Source organism: Vulpes lagopus, chromosome 20 (assembly GCF_018345385.1).
Source record: "Vulpes lagopus strain Blue_001 chromosome 20, ASM1834538v1, whole genome shotgun sequence".
NCBI lineage: Eukaryota > Metazoa > Chordata > Mammalia > Carnivora > Canidae > Vulpes > Vulpes lagopus.
Genome location: NC_054843.1, coordinates 1923387 through 1945205, shown reverse-complemented (window position 1 = coordinate 1945205; position 21819 = coordinate 1923387). Strand labels below are relative to the sequence as shown.

Genomic DNA, 21819 nt, shown 5'->3' with positions numbered 1-21819 from the left:
GTCTCTGGTGCCCCTGAGACTCAGGTTCTCATGATGCCAGCAAGGCCCCCCTCAACTCTGCATCCTTGTAATCGAGATGAAAAGTGAGGGTGGAGGGGTGGAACAGGAGTGAAACGGGGAGTATCTGCAGGGAACAGCCCTCTAACAGAAGAAGCAGAGCATCCTCTTAACCTCACACCAGGCCCTCCGTTGATTGATCGTGATGCTGATTGCCGTCTTTTTCCCTTCAGATAGCCTTTTGGCCGGTATTCCTCAGAAGGTAAAGTTCACTGTCACTACTGGCCATTATACAGTAAAAAACGGGGACAGCCTCCAGCTCAGCAACGCAGAAGCCATGCTCATCCTGTGTCATGCAGAGAACAGAGCAGTGATCTACTCCAACACAAGAGGTGAGGCGGCAGTCACCCGGTGAAGGCGGACCCTTGCCATTGTTGCGCACTGTGAGGCCGTAAGGCGCCCGTGGTCCCGGCCATCCGCAGGCGGTATCTGAGGATCCCTTCTCCCTGCGACTCTTTCTTGGCAACGTCCTGCCTGTAGGTGGGCTGGGACCCTGACCTTGGGCGGGCCTTCGTATTTGGGATGAATAGGCAAAGCCATGTGTGTGCTGGGTGGCCAGGCGGTGTGACCTAGCTAAGGGCTTCTGATGCAGCATCACGGACAGGGCCCCGGTCCTAGATGAAGCCTTGCCAGCCTGCAGTCTCTTCCTACCTCCTTTACCCTCCTCACCTAAAAGTAAAAGAAAATAGGCCTTTTCAGGCACTGGCCAGAAGCCCTAGAAAAGTCCCATCTCCCCTGGTTCCCAGGCAGGAGGTCTGGAGACGCAAGGACCTGCTCTCATTCTGGATGGGAGCCAGTCTGATAGTGGAGTGGAATGGGAGCATGTTGTACAGGGAAACACACAGCACATGGGTGGGCCACGTGGGAAGTGTCCCTTCTCTGTGTTTAGACTTAGCGCAGTGGCCATGTCTGGTCTACAACCAGCCAGCTTATACGACATTAGTGTCTGAGAGGGTGTTCGTTTCTCATTTTCCTGCCTCTGCCCTCCCACCTTAATCCTTCTTAGATACACTCTTCCAGGTACGTAGGAGCAGCGGGAGTTGGGCTGGGCCTGTCACCTACTAGAAGAGAAAGGAACAAGGAAACACAGGGAATGTGTTAGAAGTGACTTTTTCTGTCTTTCCTAGAAAAGGCTTCTGATGTGTCGCTCCGGGTTCAGTCGTCTGACAAGGTCACAAGCATCAGCCTGCCTGCTGCGCCTGCGTACCACATGATTGAATTTGAACTGGAAGTTCTCTCTTTACCTTCAGCTCCAGTAACTGGCGGAGACAGCAGCACGCTGGGGGTAACAGAGCCCCACAGGAAGCATAAGGACACACAGAAAGCTGGCCACTGCATGGCTACCACAGACCATAAAGTAAGGAGGGCTGGAAGTGCCCAGCCTGCGCTGGCAGCCTCTGCCTTCGTGCTTGTTCTGAAAGACAGTACTTAAGAGATGACTTGTGTCGAAGTGGCACACTTACCATTCCCGATTCCACATCCTCTCATTGGGGTTAGCATTTATATCTTTGAATCACCCCTTCTTAGATAAAGGGTACACCTTGCAAGGACAAAGCCAAACAGGCTCTAAGTTTTCTATACCAACTCCAGAGGGGAGGACAGTTTATTAAAAGAGAGAGAATGTTTGCTTAGGGGAGGTAAGTTGGGTCTGTAGTCCATTTGTCTTGGTGAACAGGATAGAGTGAGTTCTGTATCTTGACATGCTTTGGTTTCTGTCCACTGAAAGTCAGGTCAGACTTAGCAAAGAGGAAGCTCTGTCATTATATGCTTTGATGTTGGTGTTTATTGACAGTTACCTGAAAGATCCATGAACTTTTGTCCCAGATCCTCAGCTCAAGGAACGCATCTCTACCATTGTGCTTTTTCAGGTGTGTCTATGTCTTATAACATAAATACCACTTCTGAGGACTTTTTTTTTAAGATTTTATTTATTTATTCATGAGAGACACAGAGAGAGAGCAAGGCAGAGACAGGCAGAAGGAGAAGCAGGCTCCATGCAGGGAGCCCGATGTGGGACTCGATCCCAGGACCTCAGGTCCACGCCCTGGGCTGAAGGCAGGCACCAAATCACCGAATCGCTGAGCCACCCAGGGATGCCCTGAGGACTTTTAACACATAGAACTGTACCCTTGCAGTCCACATGTAGAACTGTATGCTTGCAGTCCCATAGGAGTATACGTATTTGCATACTTTGAAAAGCTGCTGCCTGTGGGTCTGGCTTCCAGTCACCCTGTGTCTAGGTGCTGAGATACTCCCCTCTAGGACAATGACAAGTCTTGGGACATGCCTCACCTGCTAGGAGGTATTAAAAATATAGTAAGCCCTTGGACAGCACAAAGGTTTGAGCGACAACCAAGAACTGGAACAAGATTGAATTATGAGGCTCAGCTCCTACATTAGGCTGCACCTCTAAGACTGGGAAAGGTGGTTATGCCATGTACTATATAGACACAGAAAGTCCAGTAGGATGAACAGAAGAATATGTTCCAGAGATGGAATAACAGGGTAAAACCTCAGGAAAAAAAATCTTAATGAATTGGAGAAAAGAAATTTACCTGATAAGGAGTTCAAAGTAATGCTCATGAAGATGCTCACCACATGAGAGAAAAACAGATGAACATAGAACCTAACAAAGAAATGGGAAGTATCAGAATGTACAGATAGAAGGCACAGAGTGAAGACTCCAATAGCTGAACTGAAATATAGACTAGATGAAGCAGAAGAAAGGATCAGTCAGCTTGAAGTTAAGGCAGTGGAACTCAGTCAATCAGAACAGCAAAAAGAAAAAAATGAAAAGAGTGAAGATAGCTTAGGGGCTTATAGAACAAATGGAAACAGATTGTTATTTGGATCATAGGGCTTCCAGAAGGAGAAGAGAGAGAGAAAAGGTAAGAAATCTTGAAGAAGTAATGGCTGAAAATTTCTTAATCTGCAGAAGGAAGCATATCCAGATCCAAGAAGCCCAGAGAAACCCACACCAAGGCACATTATAATTACATGTCAAAAATTAAAGACTGGGAGAGGATCTTAAAAGCAACAAGAGATGGGGTGGGGCAGGGGGGAAGGAGGTTAAAAAAAAATAAAAAGACAGCAAGAGAAAAACAATTTATTACATACAAGGAACCCTCCCCTAAGTCTAATGGTAGATTTTTCAGCAGAAATTTTGCAGGTCAGGGGAACTGACCTGAAAGTCAGTCAGTCAAAGTGCTGAAAGTAAAATCTCTAAGAATAATACTCTGTTAGGCAAAGTGATTATTATTATTTTTTAAAAATTTTATTTATTTATTCGTGAGACACACACAGGGAGAGAGAGAGAGAGGCAGAGACACAGGCAGAGGGAGAAAGGCTCCATGTAGGGAGCCCAACGTGGGACTCGATCCGGGTCTCCAGGATCACACCCTGGGCCGAAGGCAGGCGCTAAACTGCTGAGCCACCGGGCTGCCCAGGCAAAGTGATTATTCAGAAGTGATGAGAGATATAGTGTTTTCCAGAGAAACAAAAGCTAACGGAGTTCCTCACCACTTACCTGGCTTTATAAGGAATGTTCCAGGGACTTCTTTAAGCTGAAAAGAAAGGATATTCACAAGAACACATGTGAAAGAATAAATCTCACTGACAAGATAAATATATAGGAAAAGTATAATGGGTTAAGCACTTATAAAGCTACTATGAAGGTTAAAAGACATAGGTAGTATAAATAACTATGATGACAATAACTAGTTAAGGAATACACAGATAAAAAGATGTAAAGTGTGACATCAAAAACATCAAAGGAAAAAAACATCAAATGTGGGGGCAAGGGAGAGTAAAAATATTGAGCTTTAGAAATATGTTATTAACTTATAGTAGATTATAAACATAAGTTGTTACATGTAAGCCTCATGGTAGCCACAAAGCAAAAGCCTGTAGCAAACATAGAAAAGATAAAGAAAAAGAAATATAAGCATACTGCCAAGGAAAGGCATCACACCACTAAGGATTAGAAAGCAGAGAAGTAAGGAACAGAAACTACAAAAACTGAAAGAAAACAATTAACCAAAATGGCACCAAGCACATGTCTACCCACAATTACTTTAAATGTAAATGGACTAACTTTTCCCATCAAAAGACAAGGAGTGGCTCGAATGGGTAAAAAAACATCAAGACCTATCTATATACTGTTTACAAGAGACTTCAGACAGGGCACACAGACTAAAGTGAAACCAAAACCTAAAAGAAATCTGGAGCAGCTCTGCTTTTATCTGACAAAATAGACTTGAAAATAAAGATTATAACAAAAGACAAAGAAGATACAGGTCAGTATCTCTGATGAACATATGTGCAGAAATCCTCAACAACACTTTAATACCACATTTATGTCAATTGATAGATTTCCCAGACAGAAAATCAGTAAGGACACACTAGCCTTAAGTGTCACATTAGACCAAGTAGACTTAACAGATATTTACAGAACATTCATCCAAAGGCAACAGAGAATACACATTCTTCTCAAGTGTACATGGAACATTTTTCCAGGACAGATTGCGTATTAGGCCACAAAACAAGTTTTAATAAGTTTAAGAGAGTTAAAGTCACCTCATGCATCTTCTCTGACACCACACTATGAACCTAGAGATTAATTACATGAAGAAAATGGGAAAATTCACAAATATATAGGGGATTAAACAACATGCTGCTGAACAACCAATTGGCCAAAGATCACATCAAGAGAGATCAAAACAAACCTTGAGACCAATGAAAATGGAAATGTAACATGCCAAAATTTATGAGTTGTGGCAAAAGCAGTTCTAAGAGGGAAGTTCAGTATACTGTAGTAGCAGTATAGACCTACTTTAAGAAAGAGGAAATGTGGGCAGCCCAGGTGGCTCAGTGGTTTAGCACCGCCTTCAGCCCAGGGCGTGATCCTGGAGACCCTGGATCAAGTCCCATGTTGGGCTCCTTGCCTGGAGCCTGCTTCTCCCTCTGCCTGTCTCTGCATTTCTCTCTCTCCCTCTCCCTCCCTCCTTCCGTCTCTCTCCCTCTCTCCCCACTCCCCCTCATGAATAAATAAAATCTTAAAAAAAAAAACGTCTCAAACAACCTCACTTTACACCTCAAGGAACTAGAATAAGAAGAACAAATAGCTCAAAGTTAGTAGAAGAAAGGAAATAACAAACATTAGAACAGAAATAAATGCCTTAGACTACAAAGACAATAGAAATGATCAGTGAAGCCAAGAGCTGGTTTTTTTAAAAGGTAAAATTTACAGACTTTTTGCTAGACTCGCCAAAATAGAGAGGATTCAAGTCAGAAATCAAAGAGATGTTGCAGCTGACACCGCAGAAATACAAAGGATTGTAAGAGACTACTATGACTGACTATATGCCAAAACACCGAACAATCTAGAAGACATGGATAAATTCCTAGGAACACACAACCTGGCAGGAGTGAATCATGATGAAATAGAAAATCTGAACAGACTGATTACTGGTAAGGAGACTGAATCAGAAATCAGAAATCCCAACAAACAAGGATCAGGTGGTTTCACTGTTGAATCCTATCCAATGTTCAAAGAAGAATTAATTAATACTAGTTCCTCTCAAACTCTTGAGAAAAACAGAATAGGAGGGAACTCTTCCAAACTCATTCTTCGAGGCCAATGTTAACAAACCAGAAAGGATGCCACAGGAAAAGAACATTACAGGCCAGTATCTCTGATGAACATATGTGTAAAAAGCCTCAAAAACACCTTAGCAAACCGAATTTAACAATACACCAAAAGGATCATATACGTGATCAAATGGGCTTTATTTCAGGGAGGCAAGGATGGCTCATCAACCACAAATCAATCAGTGTGATAAACCACAGTAACAAAGTAAAGAATGAAAATCATATGATCATCTCAGTAGACTCAGGAAAAGCATTTGGCCAAATTCAGTATCTGTTTACGATAAAAACTCAACAAAGTAGATATAGAGGGAACATACATCAACATAAAGGCCATACATGATAAGCCCTCAGCTGTTATCATGCTTAATGGTGAAATACTGAAAGCCTTTCTTCTAAGATGAGGAACAAAACAAGGATGCCCACTCTTTTTTTTTTTTTTTTTTAATTTTATTTATTTATGATAGTCACACACAGAGAGAGAGGGGCAGAGACACAGGCAGAGGGAGAAGCAGGCTCTATGCAACGGGAGCCCGACGTGGGATTCGATCCCGGGTCTCCAGGATCGTGCCCTGGGCCAAAGGCAGGCGCCAAACCGCTGCGCCACCCAGGGATCCCCTACAAAAGTGTCTTCAAATGAATGGTGTTGGGAAAACTGGACAGCCACATGCAGAAGAATGAAACTGGACTCTTGCCTTTAATCCATTTTGAGTTACCTTTTTTTTTTTTTTTTTGGTTGGTTTAAAGCTAGAATGTAAGACCTGAAACCATAAAATTTCTAGAAGAAAACAGGTGGTAAGCTCCTTGATACTGTTCTTGGCGATGATTTAATGGATCTGGCAACAAAAACAAAAGTGAACTATTGGGATTCCATCAACCTAAAAAGCTTCTGCACAGCAAAGGAGACCATCAACAAAATGAAATGACAACCACGGAATGGGAGAAAATACTTACAAATCATGTATTTGATAAGGTGTTAATACCCAAAATATATAAAGGACTCCTATAACTTCAGTAGCAAAACCCGCAACAGTCTGATTAAAACATGTGCAGAGGCTGAATATTTTTCCGGAGAAGACATGTAGATGCTCGACATCACTGATCAGGTTGACGAGGATGTGGAGAAAGGGAAACCCTCGTGTCCTGTTGGTGGGAATGCAAACTGGTGAAGCGACTCTGGAAAACAGAATGGAGGTTCCTCAGGACGTTAAAAATAGAACTACCCTATATGATCCAGCATTCACACTACTAGGTGGTGACTCAAGAAAATGAAGTTACCTGAAAAGCTGTCTGCACCTCCATGTTCACTGCAGCATCATTTGCAATAGCCAAGTCATGGAAACCACCTAAGTGTCCGAGGATGGATGAATGGATAGAGAAAACATTGTGTATGTGCTCAGGGCAATACTATTCACCACCAAAAAGAAGGAAATCTTGCCATTTGCAACAACGTGGATGGACCTGGAGAGCATTAAGCTTCATGAAATAAGAGAAAAATAAATACAATTTGATCTCTCTTATATGTGGAATCTGAAGAAACTAAAATCAAGCTCAGAGAGCAGATTGATGGGTGCCTAGGATGGGGTGGGGTTTAGGAGAAATGGATGAACTTTTTTGTTTTGTTTTTTAGTTTAAATAAGTTGAATCATTAAAAAAAAGACATGCATGCACAAATACAGTAGAACAAAAGGCTAACAAACAGTCATAGCGAAGACATTATGGCATAGAACATTAGACCGGCCAGCACCTAAGGGTAACATTAAATGTTCATTCCCTGAAATTTCTTTTTTCCTTATCTGGTAACAGAATTCAGGAGGCTGAAAACCAGTGCTGGCTGAACACTGGTCTGTGCTTGGTGTATTCATTTGTCCTGTGGGGGACCTCAAAGGGCAGGCCGGTGCCCTTAGGGCAGTTGGTGGCTTGGCCCACGCTCTGCCCCCAGGATTGCCTGCCTTCCTGTTATATGTTCATTGTGTACAGTGTTTGGACAACTCATTTAATTTTGTGATAGTTACTGATTGATCATGTCATATTAACGAAGTGACTAAAAGCACTTTGTCATAACGTCCTGCGTGTTAGAAAACCCGTCTGGCCGTGTCAGTGTGGGAAGCGCGAGGTGTGCATATGGTCCAGAGCTTCCGAGACCCTTCTGGTGACTCACAGATGTCTGGCTACTCCCGTGTTTAGTATTCTTGTCTGGGTGTGTAGCTTTACGTTTCTGCTTTGTTTGTGCACATGTTTAATGGGGGTTTGCTTTCTAAATAGGAAGTGGGAAGGCCATCAGTTTGGCAGCCGCTGCTGACCTGGGTGGCTGCTGTGATGGCTGTGGTCAGGCAGGTGGTCTGAATGCGCGGCCCTGTGTTTCTCCTCAGGTGTCCATTGACTGCCCGTGGTCCATCTACTCCACCGTCATCGCCCTGACCTTCAGCGTGCCCTTCAGGACCACACACTCGCTCCTGTCAGCCGGCACACGGTAAAGGCGCACTCCGGGCCCCACTCCCGTGCCATGCTCTCCTGCATGGACACTCTTGCTGCTCAGAGCTTGGCCTCAGTGACGCTGAGTGTGCTTTCTTATGCAACCATGACATCGTAGTCCCCTTGTTCTGATTCGTGACTCCCTGCTGTGCTACAACAGCCAGTCCGCACTCAGGGTTCCCCAGCAGCCTCTAAAGGACTTCGGGCAGTTGGGTTGTAGCACGTGGGATCCACACCAAGGCCCTGATCCTTCTTCATCTCTCCTTCTATTTGTCAAGCCAGTGACCCATTGCCGAACTTGGTTTGGTTTTCCTTTATTTTTTATTTATTTTTAAAGATTTTATTTATTCCTGAGACACAGAGAGAGAGAGAGAGGCAGAGACACAGGAGGAGGGAGAAGCAGGCTCCATGCAGGGAGCCTGACGTGGGACTTGATCCCAGACTCCAGGATCATGCCCCAGGCCAAAGGCAGGTGCTAAACCGCTGATCCATCCTCTCAGTTTTCCTTTAGAAAGAAGGTCTACTGTTCTGAGTTTGACTGGTCACATTCTTGTGGCTCTGCCGCCTGCTGGTTGTCTCAAGGGCGCGGTTTTCAGCCTCAGAGCTACTCACACTTTGGGTCCGAGAACTCCTCGTTTGTGGGGCTCGGGGGTTGCTGTCCTGCACATGCAGCACCCCTGGCTCTCCCATTCTATGCCCACAGCACTCTCCATCCTCCCCACCCCTTTCATGACAACCAAAAATATATCTTGAGATGCGGCATGATGTCCCCTGCAGGCCAGAATTGCCTCCAGTTGAGAAGCACTCACTGCTCTAGAAGCTGGATTAGACTCCAGCTCTGCCTTTGGAGGAGACTGTTTGGAGGTGGAGCCCCATGCTTCATCCTTCGGCATCAGGGGGCAGTGTCGGCCTGTCCCCAATCAGTGATGGTGTGCGCATGGACCCCTGGGCTCAGGGCTGAGTCTGGCCTCTCACTGTGGAATTCCTTTTGCTTTCATCTGTTGACATTTGCATAAATTAGTAATAAAAATGCCAGAACTGTATGTAGAGTGCAACATTATACTAGCAGCTTGCTTTCTTGCCCTTCCTGTTATGGGGACGGGACTGTAGGTAGGAATGGCTAAAGACACGAACACTGCTAAACAGAAGTTGGGTTGCTTCCTTTCATACTGGCTTTTCAGACTCCTCTTCCCATGTGACAGGGACTGATGGGAACCCTGTATGTCTGGGGTAGCGAGCACTTTCCTCACCTACTGCAAGCTGCTCCTTGTTTAGGAAAGCCAGTTCTGATCATGTAATAACATGGGTCACAAGCAGAGCATTCTTTGATCCATTTTCCCTCAGAACTGGCTTGCTCGGGAAGATTTGATTTTGGGGGACACTTTCCCCCTGTGAGGTCAGAAGCAGAAATATAGGTAGCAACTGGTTCTTTTTTTTTTTTTCTTTTTTTCTTTCTTTTTTTTTTTAGCAACTGGTTCTTATTTTACTTTGTCACTCTTTCAATTCCCCAGAGAGGGTCTTCTCAACCAAAATACATTTATTAAAATCCTTAGATTTCAAAATCGTCTTTTTTGTTTTTCTGCTTTAGGAAATATATTCAAGTTTGTGTCCAGAACTTGTCAGAACTTGACTTTCAGCTGTCTGACGGTAACCTTGTGGATACTGGCAGTAGTGGTGACCTGCAGCTGGTACCACTGAACACCAAGACCCCGCAGGTAACCCTTCTCCAGAATGGGGCAGAGAATAGGGGGAGCGAGAGTGTGATGGAGGAGTATCTAGAAAGTTCTGAGGAAAACACCGTGTTTGTAGAGGGACTCTGGCAACACAAAAACTGGGAGAAGTGAACAGCAGGAAGCACAAGCACATTCCCAAGGGCTCTGAAACTGCAGCTTTGTGGCTGGATGTGCATGTGTGGGTTTCATTCCGTGCTCCGAGCAGCACGGTGGATGGATTGGGAAATAGAATGATTTTATATCTGTGGAAGAATTAAACTTGTCCTACTGGCGCACAGATTTATGTAACTATAGGGTCATTCTTGAGCTCCGTGTTGATTGCATGGACACCCTCACTCCCGTCCACCCGGAGCTAAACGCCTGGCCGCGTCCAAGGAGGAAACCCTGTGTTGGTGTAGCCGTGTGAAAGAGTCCTACTTGTGTTCACGCTGCCTGGCTACTGCTCACCTTCCTGTTTCAAATACTCGTTTGTCACGTGTGTTTTTTTTTTTTTGTCATGTGTGTTTTTGACAGTAAATGCTGAGTGTTTAGGAGATAAAAGGTTTTCTTGGGATGTTTGATCAGTAGCATTTTTCAAGGACTTTTTCCCCAGCTAAGATTCCACCCATTTCAAATGCTGGCCCAGCCTGTCCCTGTGCTTGTAGGTGTGGACATTAGGCATGAGATGGTGCTTATTCTGTGTTTAAGTTAACATTAAATGCAAAGTACTTGGCATGAATGCAAAGATGCCCTTTTTGATTGGTTGATGGCATTTCTGTTTTGGAAATGAATGAGGTACTACACACAAATAAATGTTCTGTTTTATTTAGAGAGAGAGTGTGTGTGCCTCAGCATGAGGGGGCTGGGCAGGGGGAATCTCTAGCAGCTCCAGATCGAGCCCAACATGGGGCTCGATCCCAGGACTCCAGGATCATGAGCTGAAGGCAGGCACTTAACCGACTGAGCCACCTGCGCACCCCAAAAGATTAAAACTTTGTAACCAGCTTTGCCCAATCTTGTTGCGGCAAGGCGGGCAGGGGGCTGTGGGTGGGGCTGTGGCCACAGGCCTCCAGGGTGACCCACATGGGAGCACCAGGGGGCAGGGTTGTGGCAGGTGGCTGGCAGCGTGGCTTGGAGTGCAGCGAGGCACGGTGTGGGCTGCGTCTGTGTGTGCAATGACAGTGACTCTCTTTGCAGCACATCTACAGCAAGCAGTCAGTGTTCTTTGTGTGGGAGCTGAAGTGGACGCAGGAGCCTCCCCCTTCTCTGCGCTGCCAGTTCTCCGTTGGATTCTCCCCAGCTTCCGAAGGACGGCTCTCCATCCCCTTAAAGCCGTATACTTACGAATTTCAAGTGGAAAATTTTTTTGTATGTATCATATTTTTTGGTGGGGGTGTGGGGTGGGAAAATGGAAAGTGGCAAAAAAAAAAAAAAAAAAAGGTGGCATCACACTCCTTTTAATCTAAAAAAATCAGGTAGAAAAAAACCTTTCAATATAATGAAGCAACAGATCCGGGAAAATCAACAGCTCAGTCGTTGGCTGCTGGTACTTCAGACGCCCAGCTGCTCCTCGGGTGACAGGCCTGGCGCGCGTGCCGTCTTGCCAGTGGCTGTAAGATTTGTGTAAGGAGCGAAGGCTCCGGGTCTCTGCTCCCTTGTCCCTTGTTCACGTTTAGAATATCCTGGAACTATTTCCTAGAGTCCTTTCGTCCTGATCCTAGCTGCCACGTGGGGTGGTTACTTTATAAAGGGGTTTTATTTTTATTTTTTATTTATTTTTATTTTTTTTTTTGTTTTTGTTTTTTGGGGTTTTATTTTTAAAAGAAAAAGAAAATATCATAGAAATCTACTTAATCTGTGCTGTGAAGACTCTCCTATAACCTGTGCATTATGTGTGGAGCTGGAGGTGGCCTTGGGCTGAGGAGGGAGATGCACTTGTGTTTTGGTTTCTTTGGTGAGACTTGGATTTTGTGTTGGGTAGATGAGAATGTAAATACATAGTTTTGTGGTGTTTCCTTTCCTTCTCTACTGAAATCGTAAAACAACACTTCAGGTGTATTCGTCTTTATAGCTCCTGATGTTAGCAGTTTTTTCAGTTTGTCCTTCCAGCCGCCTCCCTGCTCCGTTTCACTGTCTTGATCAGCCTTAGGCTTCAGCAGCATCTCCAGCATGATGGGTCTTTCTGTAGCACACACACCCCTTTCCGGTGTGTTCACGGCGCGCCACATTAAATCGTTCATGTGCTACAGTGCACATACATTCATCGGGTTTGCTCGCTGCCCATGATTATGGGTGCTGGCGGTTTCACTGCTCCTTCTTCCTTTGTTTCCTCTTTGAATCACGAAGAGCACAGATAAGGTTTTCTTTCAGACTGTACAAACTGAAAAAAAAACTGTACAAACTGAGTGAAGAACCTATCTGCTGGGATTGCTGTTCGAAAACCAGTATTCTGTGAGGACTGGAAATAGAGATGCCACTTCTCTAAGGAAAGCTTTATTGAGTTATATAACTTAGATGCCATGAAGTTCAGCCATTTGAAGTGTCCCCTTCGATGCAGGTAGCCATCACCGTGATCCTTATTTTAGAACACTTTTATCATTCCAGAAAGAAACCTTGTTACCCCACGCACTGTCACCCCCCTACCGCTGCCTCGTCTCAGGCCTTGGCAACCACTAATCCAGGGGCAGATCTGCCAGTATTTTGGCCTATTCTGAACATTGTGTGCAAATGAGGCATATTACATGGGTACTTTTATTTATTTATTTAGTTTAAGATTTTATTTATTTGAAAGAGAGAGCATGAATTGAGAGAGAGGCAGACTCCCCACGGAGGAGGGAGCCCGATGCGGGGCTCCATCCCAGGACCCTGAGGTGACCTGAGCCGAAGGCAGATGCCCAGCCAGCTGAGCCACCCAGGTGCCCCTACGTGGTCACTTTTTGCCGCTGGCATCTTCCCCCTGGCACCCTGTAGTGTACACCAGACTTCATTTGTTTTTATGGAGGAAGAGCCGTCCATTGTGCGGGTGGACCACGTTTTCCTTCTCATATCTCAGTGGCTGGCGTCTGGGCTGTTCTCACTGTGGGGCAGTCAGGAATAATAACGCTGTGAAAATCCCCGTGCGACTTCTCAGTGCTCACTTCTCTTGGGTGAGTATCGGGGCAGAGTCGCTGGGCTATGCGGGAACTCTGTTTAACTTTCTGAGCAGCCACTTCTCTGTTTTCCAAAGGGAAGTCACTTTACACACCCCAGCGACATGTGAGGGCTCCAGCTGCCACATCTTCACCAGCATGTGTCCTCATCCTTCCGCTTCCAGCAGGCGCGAGGGGTCTGTCAATGCAGGTTTTTGTTGTTGTTTCTTTTTAAAGATTTATTTATTTATTCATGAGAGACACAGAGAGAGGCAGAGACACAGGCAGAGGGAGAAGCAGGCTCCCTGCGGGGAGCCCAATGCAGGACGGACTCCAGATCCTGGGATCATGCCCTGAGCCAAAGGCAAGATGCTCAACCGCTGAGCCACCCAGGTGTCCCTGTCAACATGGTTTTGATGAGCGTTTCTCTGACTGCGAGTGACGCCGAGCACCTCTCATGTACTTCTTGGCCACTTGCATGTCTTCCTTGGAAAGATGTCTATTCATATCCTTTGCCCATTTTAAAAATATTTAGGGTTGTCTTTTTATTCTTTTTTTTTTTTTTTTTTTAGGGTTGTCTTTTTATTCTAGTGTTGTAAGAGTTCTTCATGTAGGCTAGACGGCAGCCCCTTGTCACAGGTGCCGCTTGCACACATCTCCCATTCTGTGGGTTGTGTTGTCGCCTTCTCCATGTGTCCTTTGAAGCACAAAAGTTTTTAACTTTGATGAAGTCCACCTTATTAATCACTTTATTGCTTGTACTTTGAAGGGTCTAAGAAATCATTGCTTATCCTAAGATCAGAAAGATGAGAGAGATCTTGTGTTTCCTTTTTTTTTTTTTGAAAGATTTGAATGTTTGGGAAATGCTTTTCTTTTAAATTTTTTATTTAAATTCAATTTGCCAGGGCAGCCTGGGTGGCTCAGCAGTTTAGCACCGCCTTCGGCCCAGGGCCTGATTCTGGGGTCCCGGGATCGAGTCCCCCATCGGGCTCCCTGCATGGAGCCTGCTTCTCCCTCTGCCTGTGTCTCTGCCTCTCTCTCTGTGTGTCTCTCATGAATACATAAATAAAATCTTTTAAAAAATAAATAAATTCAATTTGCCAACATATAATATAACACCCAGTGCTCATCCCATCAAGTGCCTTCCTTAGTCTCCATCATCTGTGTTTTCCTCCAAGAGTTTTATACTTTTTTGCATTAGGTCTGCAATCTCCTTTGGGGTAACTCTGTATGGTGAGAGGTGGTCCAAGTTCATTCTTCCCATGAGGCTACTCCGATGTCCCTGTAGCATTTTTTGATAGGACTAGTCGTTCCTACTCCATTGGATGGTCTTGACATCCTTGTTGAAATCAGTTGGCCACCGGTGTTAAGAGTTTGTTCCAGGCACTGATGGCTGCTGCCAGGTGTGGAAGGCACCTCACTGCTACCTTCTGCTCCCACGGTTGCCCCGCAGCTACGCGACTCTGTCCCACTGCCGTCAGAAGGCAGCATCGAGGACATGCACTGAGGACAGCATGTCCCTTCACCACTGTCTCTGGGCTCCCTTCCAAGATCCAAGCTCCGAGTAAAGCTCACCCTTCCTCAGCTGAGCTCCCAAACATTCCAGACTGCACACGTCCAGCTGGGAGCTTCTTGGGAGCGCGGAGCTGTTCAGTCGGCCACCCTAGTGCTGCTGCCTTTTCTCCCTGCTCCCTCCTGTGCTCCCTCCTCCTTCCCTGCCCCACAGATGCCTCTGCTCCAACCCTGTCTTTTATGCCCTTGACCTTGGAAGGCTGCAGAAGATCCTGGCAGTGGCTTCCTTCAGATCTGTAGAAGTCGGTTCCACTCCCAGACAGATGTCATTGGGTGTTTAACGGGAAAATCCCCAGCAAGGGGCAGCCCCGGTGGCTCAGCGGTTTAGCACTGCCCTCGGCCCAGGGTGTGATCCTGGAGACCCGGGATCGAGTCCCCCGTTGGGCTCCCTGCATGGGACCTGCTTCTCCCTCTGCCTGTGGCTCTGCCTCTCTCTCCTCTCTCTTTCTCTCTCTCTCTCTCTTTCGTGAATAAATAAATAAAATCTTAAAAAAAAAAAAAATCCCCAAGCAAAGCCCGTCTGGGACTACTTACTGTTAAACCTCGCTGGCTCCCAGGAAAACGTTTTATTTTGGCAATAGGCTTCTTAATATTCTAAAATGTATTTTCTTTGAACGTTTCCTAACACCAGTAGAATACTTTTGAATCAAGTTTGCTATAATGATTTCGTGTACCTTATGACTTTAGTAAGGTAGCTCGCTCTTGTTGCGTGTAGCGCAGGGCACTGGATGGTCAGTCCTGGTTCAACAAAAGGCCATGAGCAATTGCATAAGAGAAGTTGATTGCTCACAGATCCTGGAGGAAGTACATGGCATGCCCTGAGGGGCCACACGGGGAGGTGAAGGCAGAGAGCACGTGGGGGCGCAGGCAGGAGGGGGCCGGGTGCTTTTATCGGCATCTGGGGTTCCCGGGCTAGGGCTGGACTGGTCATTTTGAACCAGGACAGTGGGGCTCGTGTAAGCCCCGTGGGGCTTTTATCTCGGGGGCACATGAGGGGAAGGTGCTGGGGGCTGTTGATCACAAGGGGGCTTAGGGAGATGCTGTCAGGAGCTTACGTTTGCGTGTGACCCCGTACCCAGGGCATGTGCCTGCCTGAGGGCCGGTGTCCATGCAGGGCCCCCACAGGCTGCTTGGCCAACAAAACGGATACTGAGGCACAAGAGCAGGAGCAGCGGAGTTGCTCTCACAGGATCCTGAAGAAACAACCCTCACCTTCCAAAGTAGCACCGCCAGGCTTCAGGTCTTTGTCCCAGGTGGTGAGGGTGTCAGGCGGGTGGGAATAGGTGTGGCTGTTGGGCGAAGAGGTCATCGAGGAAAGGAGAACGTTTGGCCAGAGGCCAGGAAGGAGTGTCGCCTTCGCTCGTTGCGGTTCTGGGTCGTGTTTGTAAGTGTCCAGGGACGAGTCCTGAACCAAGCGACAGGATCTCTGGGCTCCGCCTTCAGTGCCCCAGGAGACAAATACCTGTCAGTCCAGAGAGAGAGAAAGCACATGGAGCAAACTGCTGATAATCCTGAGTCGGGTGACAGCGAGCGGCCTGAGAAAGACTCGGGTGCTCGCGGCGGGGACCCGCCAAGCACGTGTCCCCGCGAGGGGGTTGATCCGGGGCTGCGGCCGGCATCTCCTCTGACTCCGCGGAGCGGCCGAGCCAGGCCTCCCGCTCCGATGCCCGCGGGCAGCCGGGCCGAGGATACCGTCCCTGCAGGCTGTTCACACGCGCCGGTCTCTCCCTTTCTCGCCCAGACATTGTATAACGTGAGAGCGGAGATCCTGCCCCCCGCAGGCACGGAGCACTGTCGGACAGGCTCGCTGTGCTCCCTGGAGGTGTGCATCACGCGGCTCTCGGACCTCCTGGAGGTGGATAAGGACGAAGCACTGACAGAGTCGGACGACTATTTTTCGACCAAGCTTATGTATGAAGGTGGGTCTGGAGGCGTCTTTTCCCCTAACTGCTGTGCTGCCCCGTGTGTGAGGGGCACACACTTGTGCCCCCTCTTCCCACAGTAGTGTTCCCTAACTGAAGAGAGAATGTTCTAGGATCAGAAAAGCTCCTTTGAATGTTTTATTACGTGGCGTGGTCCTAGGCGGGCGGGATGTAGGGCTTGGTTGCCAGGGAGTCAGGTTTTCTCAAGCGGTCGTTGGGAACGCCGTGGCCCCCAGAGCTGCCCTTCCCTCTCTGCCTGTGATTCAGGGTCTTCCCTGCGCTGCGCCCAGCAGTCCGTGTGTCCTGGAGTCCGGGCCTCGTTACATCCCCAGCCCCAGCTCCATTCCCCCCGTCCCCCAGCACTGGCCCCCCGTATGGGCTCCTCCCCATCGCCAACCGCTCCAGACTCCCCGTCCCCATCCGCCTCCTCCAGGGCCTGGGCTGCTTCACAAGCAGCTCAGTTTGGGGTGTCAGGACCGTTTATGCTCTAAGAAATGGTTGAGGAGCCAACGATTTCTTGTTTTAGTCCCTTAAAAATCACAGTAAATGCATTACATGACATCATGCTTGAAAAAGAACTGTTTTCCGAAACAAAACAAGACAAAAAGAATAATGACATAATTGTGCATCCCCTGGATTCTCCCTAACGTCTGGATTCCCGGAAGGGAGCTGAGTCGTCCTGCTGCCCTCCGTGTGTGGTGACGTGGCTAAAGGATGTGAGGGCGCCCCAGGGTCGCCCAGATGGGTAGTTGGTAAAGGGAGGCCTCCTTCGACAGCCCTCTTGTAACCGTGGTTCTCACCAGAACTTGACAAGTGGAACTTTCTTCCGGGCTGGGTATGGAGTGGACTCTGAAACTACGTGAACCAACTTTTCATACTCCGTTTCCTCAGAGCCTTAGATCTGGCTTGTAGTTTGAGAGGCCCTCTTACCTCCGGCTGGCACCCCTCTCCAGCCCGCTCGGAGCTCATCAGGGTAGTCCGAGTCCTGGGACGCTGCCGGGCTCGCAGTGGCAAAGGCAGATTTTCTGAAATTCTCCCTTTTGATCAGAGTCTCGAACTGTATCATTGGCTACTTCTTTGAAGTGACAGGCTCACGCCCCTTCTTTTTCGAGATGACATCTGCCCAGTACCGCAGACTGAAGAGCACCGCTGGCTCAGTCCCAGTGAGCCCGGGAGCCTGGGGGCCCAGAGTGAGGGGTACACGGGGCCCCTCTCGAATGGTTTGCAGCTTCTCAGGAGTCTATAATCATTTCAGAGTTAAAGTTAAGAAGATGTTTATTTAAGGATTGGATTTAATAAAATTAATTTTAACTACTCCACGAAGGACAGCCTTAGGTAAAATTGGCAGTTTCTATCCTCAAGTGTGTGGTGAGGAACCCAGTGGCCCAACCCCTTGCATGTGGGGCCTCGGTTCATCCTCAGGCTTCCGGTGCCAGCCACTGGTGTGCCTGGCAGCCCAGGGAGAAAGGCAGGGGTGTGACCCCCTAGTGCCCCAGGAGCCACTGTCTGAGAACTGCTGCGGCACCTCCCTCAGAGGCCCCCCTGCTCTGTGTAGGAAGCCGGCCCTCTGCCACCCCTTCTCTGCTGCTTGGGGACCTTCGGTCCTTGGAGCTCCTGGGCCCTGCTATGTGTCCCCTTGACAGGGCTGCTGTCACCTCTCTGCAAGGCCATCTGCTTGTGCAGACAAGGCTCCTGACCCGCCAACTTCTTGAGTGACTGCTCGATTACATATTTGAATTACACTGGATTATGTCATGGTTGTGTTTTAATAATTAGTGCTAATAACTGCATATATTAGGAATATCTGCTGTGCTGCAGGTAGAAGGGCTTACATACGTCCTTTTCCGTCCCATCCCAGAGGCTTGTGCAAGCGGCAGGTTGGGATTGGGACCCCCCAGTGTGATGCCACCACCTGCTAGACGGACCGCCACCCTGTTCCACCCCATTCCAAATTTAACAGCCAGCGCGCCCGTAGTCTGACACACCGCCTGTCTTCCAGCACAGCTGAATCACTTCGTTTATGATGTTGAGCAGAACAAAGTGACTTTCCCTGTGCATCCAACACGTATCTTATTATCAAACCATACGTGTTTCCTGTTCGGGTACAGTTATGAGGCAGCAAGATACAGAATGTATCCAGTTTCGGATTTTACACTCTGGAGTGTGGGGCTGCTGGTGGCTCTTATTTTGGTGTGAACACGGAATGCCCTCTCCTGGGGTAAAACCAGTGCTTTCCTTGTTTCAGTGGTGGACAACAGCAGCAATTGGGCAGTGTGCGGGAAGAGTTCTGGCGTCATCTCCATGCCTGTGGCCGCGCAGGCCACTCACCGGGTCCACATGGAGGTGATGCCCCTCTTTGCGGGGTACCTCCCCCTTCCCGACGTCAGGCTGTTTAAATACCTCCCCCATCACTCTGCGCACTCCTCACAACTGGATGCCGGTAAGGATTCTTGGAGATGAAGGGTGCGCTCGCTGTTGGGAGTGCGAGGAGGTGGTTGACCCAGCTCCAGCCACCGGGCTTGTGGATCAACAGCGGGGGTCTGGTGCCAGCGGGGTCTAACACCAAACACCCGGTCGGGGTCACAAGTTGTAGGCACCTGCTCTGAGACCCACACGGGTCCTCCGAGGGCCCACGCACTAGGTTCTCTCTAAACGGGCCGCCTCAGCCGACGTGTTTGTGCACCTGAGGTCGCTCGGGCGGCCCGCTGCTCCCGGGATGGGTCACTGGTCCGTGTCGGTGGGCCTGTGTCTCACTTCCGTGCATTTTGCAGACAGCTGGATAGAGAACGACAGCCTGTCGGTGGACAAGCATGTGGATGAGCAGCTGGACAGCGGCAGCATCAAGAGCAGGGGCAGCGTGCACTCGGCCTCCAGCAGCGAGCACAAAGGCTTGCCCATGCCCCGGCTCCAAGCACTGCCGCCCGGCCAGGTCTTCAACTCCAGCACGGGCATGCAGATCCTGGTCATCCCCAGCAAAGACGACCATGTGCTCGAAGTCAGTGTCACATGACCCCGCCTCAGGTCGGCACACGCCCCAGGCCGGGTGTGCGCGCTTGAAGGGATCCTGGCTCCACTGCTCTCTCCATCGCAACATTCTCGCGCTAACCAGACTTTCGGTGATCCTGCCTGGCCACGGAAGCCTCCGAGGAGTTCGGCGTGTGGCTGTCGGCTGAGTTACAGCGTTTATTTTTGTGTTGTCAGTGGTGTTGTTACTCTCTCATCGCCCCGTCCCTGTGTCCCTGTCCCCGTGCCGGCGTCCTGCAGTGTTGGCCCAGAGCCCCACTCCCTCCCGTCGCCCCCTCCCCGCTCACCTGGCAGCCTCCTGGTCCGCGGGTTCCTTCTGGAGTCTGTGTGCCCTCCGGGGAGACACACGGCTGCCCCCTCGATACTGGCCCAGGTGGATCCGTGAGTCTCATGGGGGATAAAACACCATCCTTTATCCCAGATGAGCAGTGCTTTTCTAGAATAACAACTCCCCATTAGGGCAGGTCAGTGAGGCTGAGGGCTGGGGTGGGGTGGGAACAGAATCCTTTCTGTGCCTTGGGGGTCGCACGGGGTGGACCTGGAACCTCCATTAGCTGGAGCCATCTTAAAGGTACTTTGGGAGGATTAGACCAGGGCCTAAGGGACGACTTGGCATCGAAGTAGTTTAGGAATAAATGTTTCTAGAACCCCTGCTCCCCATGATGTTGACTGAATGTCATATGCACTTGGAATTAAATATGTATTTATTTTAATTATCATTATATATGTGGGGGTTGATACATTGTTTTCTTCTCACCTTTAAAGTCTTCACGTGTCATCGTCACTGTGTAATCAATATGTCCGAGACATTAAGAGGCTCCATTTCAGGGGAGACTGGGAGTGCCCTCTCAGTGTGCTTCTAGTTTGGTTGTGGGAAGGACGAAAGTCTTGGAATGTTCTCTGCCGGCCCACTAAAATTGCCATCATACCATACCAATGGATTAATTTGCTTTTGGTTGTAAATTTAATTGTACATATGGTTGATTTATTATTTTTAAAAGTACAGACTAACTGATGTAATGTTTATGTATAAGTTGCACCAAAAATCAAGGATAAAATAAATGTGTGTTTGTTTTTACTGGTGTGAGAGTCACAGCTTGTAAATAAGTGTTGGGTGTATGCAACCTTTTCCAGCTCTCCAAAGCGATGTATTTTTGTACATAAGAAACAGAGAACTCTTACTTCCCTGGCAAGGCGTGGTTGGAATCGAGCCTGACCGGGCTGCTGCAAGTGAGTGTAGACAGGTCCAGCAGGGGGTGCGGCCGCGGGAGCAACCTCAAGCATGGGAGCCCGAGAGGAGAGGGGGCCTCTGCAGCAGCTGCCGTCAGTCCTGCCGGTCACCTGTGGGTGTGGGAGCGAGGCTGGCGGGGTGATGGGGTGGGGCGGTGGCGGGGAGCAGGGAGCGGGGGCCGGCGGGAAGCTCGGAGCAACTAGAACAGAGCAGTCGTGTCCACACTTCTGTGCGCTGTCTTTTCACTCAACAAATGAGGTGGCGTGATTCCCCCCACCCTGCCCCCTGTCTTTTTCATTTATAGAAATCGGAAATGTGTAAAGAAGATCAATATCTATGTGTTTAATTAAACTTTTCAGAAATTTATCTTCCTTAGGTGCACTTTAAAACTAATCAACTAATTAGGCAAATTAGAGCTTCAGAATCTAATAATAGATAGTTTAGGGTTTCTAAAATAAGTTTGTTTTGTTGTAAAAAATTGATGTTTTCCCTACAGATCTGCCTTCAAGCCCTGGGAATAAAGAGATCTTTGAGATTTGATTCTGTCAGAAAAGCCTCACACTCTGTATAATGTGGCTTTCCCTCTCACCTTCCGGAAGGGGGATTTGATTCGATGGTTACCTTATTTCTGTTTGATTTCTTTGTGTCTGGGTTCTAATCCCGCGATGAAATTCTCTAGTTACATAATATACTTAGAGGGAAAAAAATGAAGGGGGAATCCAAAATGCTCGTGGTGGTTTCTTTCTTTCTTCAGTTTGTATAAAATCAAATTTATTGCAGGTTTGGTTGCTCCACCACCCCACCCCGGGAATTACCCAAAAGATCTTTTGCAACCTAAGTTACATGGGTGCCTCTGTTTTTGTTTGGTTCTACACAAAAGAAAAATGTCACCTAAGCTCCCCCCCTTTTTTTTTTTAAGGCAGTACTTGGATTTTTGTTGTGTTTAAAATAAAATAAGGCTTATACGTTTGAGACAAGCTGGTTTTGTTAATAAAGATGCAGCAGCTGTTAAATAATTGTGAAGCCGGATATAGAATGTGCATCTAAAAAGC

The 21819-nt window shown here is 47.9% G+C and overlaps 1 protein-coding gene across 3 annotated transcripts in view; it reads left to right on the top strand.

Moving 5' to 3' along the window:
• Nucleotides 1-20614, top strand: part of TRAPPC10 (trafficking protein particle complex subunit 10) — an 86556-nt gene extending 65942 nt beyond the window's left edge. For 2 of the 3 annotated variants that reach the window (XM_041735133.1, XM_041735130.1), the window contains 8 exons: nt 231-389; nt 1185-1414; nt 8076-8176; nt 9767-9893; nt 11088-11258; nt 16332-16509; nt 18758-18952; nt 19284-20614. In XM_041735133.1, the coding sequence (XP_041591067.1) occupies nt 231-389; nt 1185-1414; nt 8076-8176; nt 9767-9893; nt 11088-11258; nt 16332-16509; nt 18758-18952; nt 19284-19522 (1400 nt within the window). In that variant the 3' untranslated portion in view covers nt 19523-20614. The remainder of the gene's footprint in view (nt 1-230; nt 390-1184; nt 1415-8075; nt 8177-9766; nt 9894-11087; nt 11259-16331; nt 16510-18757; nt 18953-19283) is intronic. The other variant, XM_041735131.1, reaches the window with a different exon arrangement.
• Nucleotides 20615-21819: the final 1205 nt, after the last annotated feature.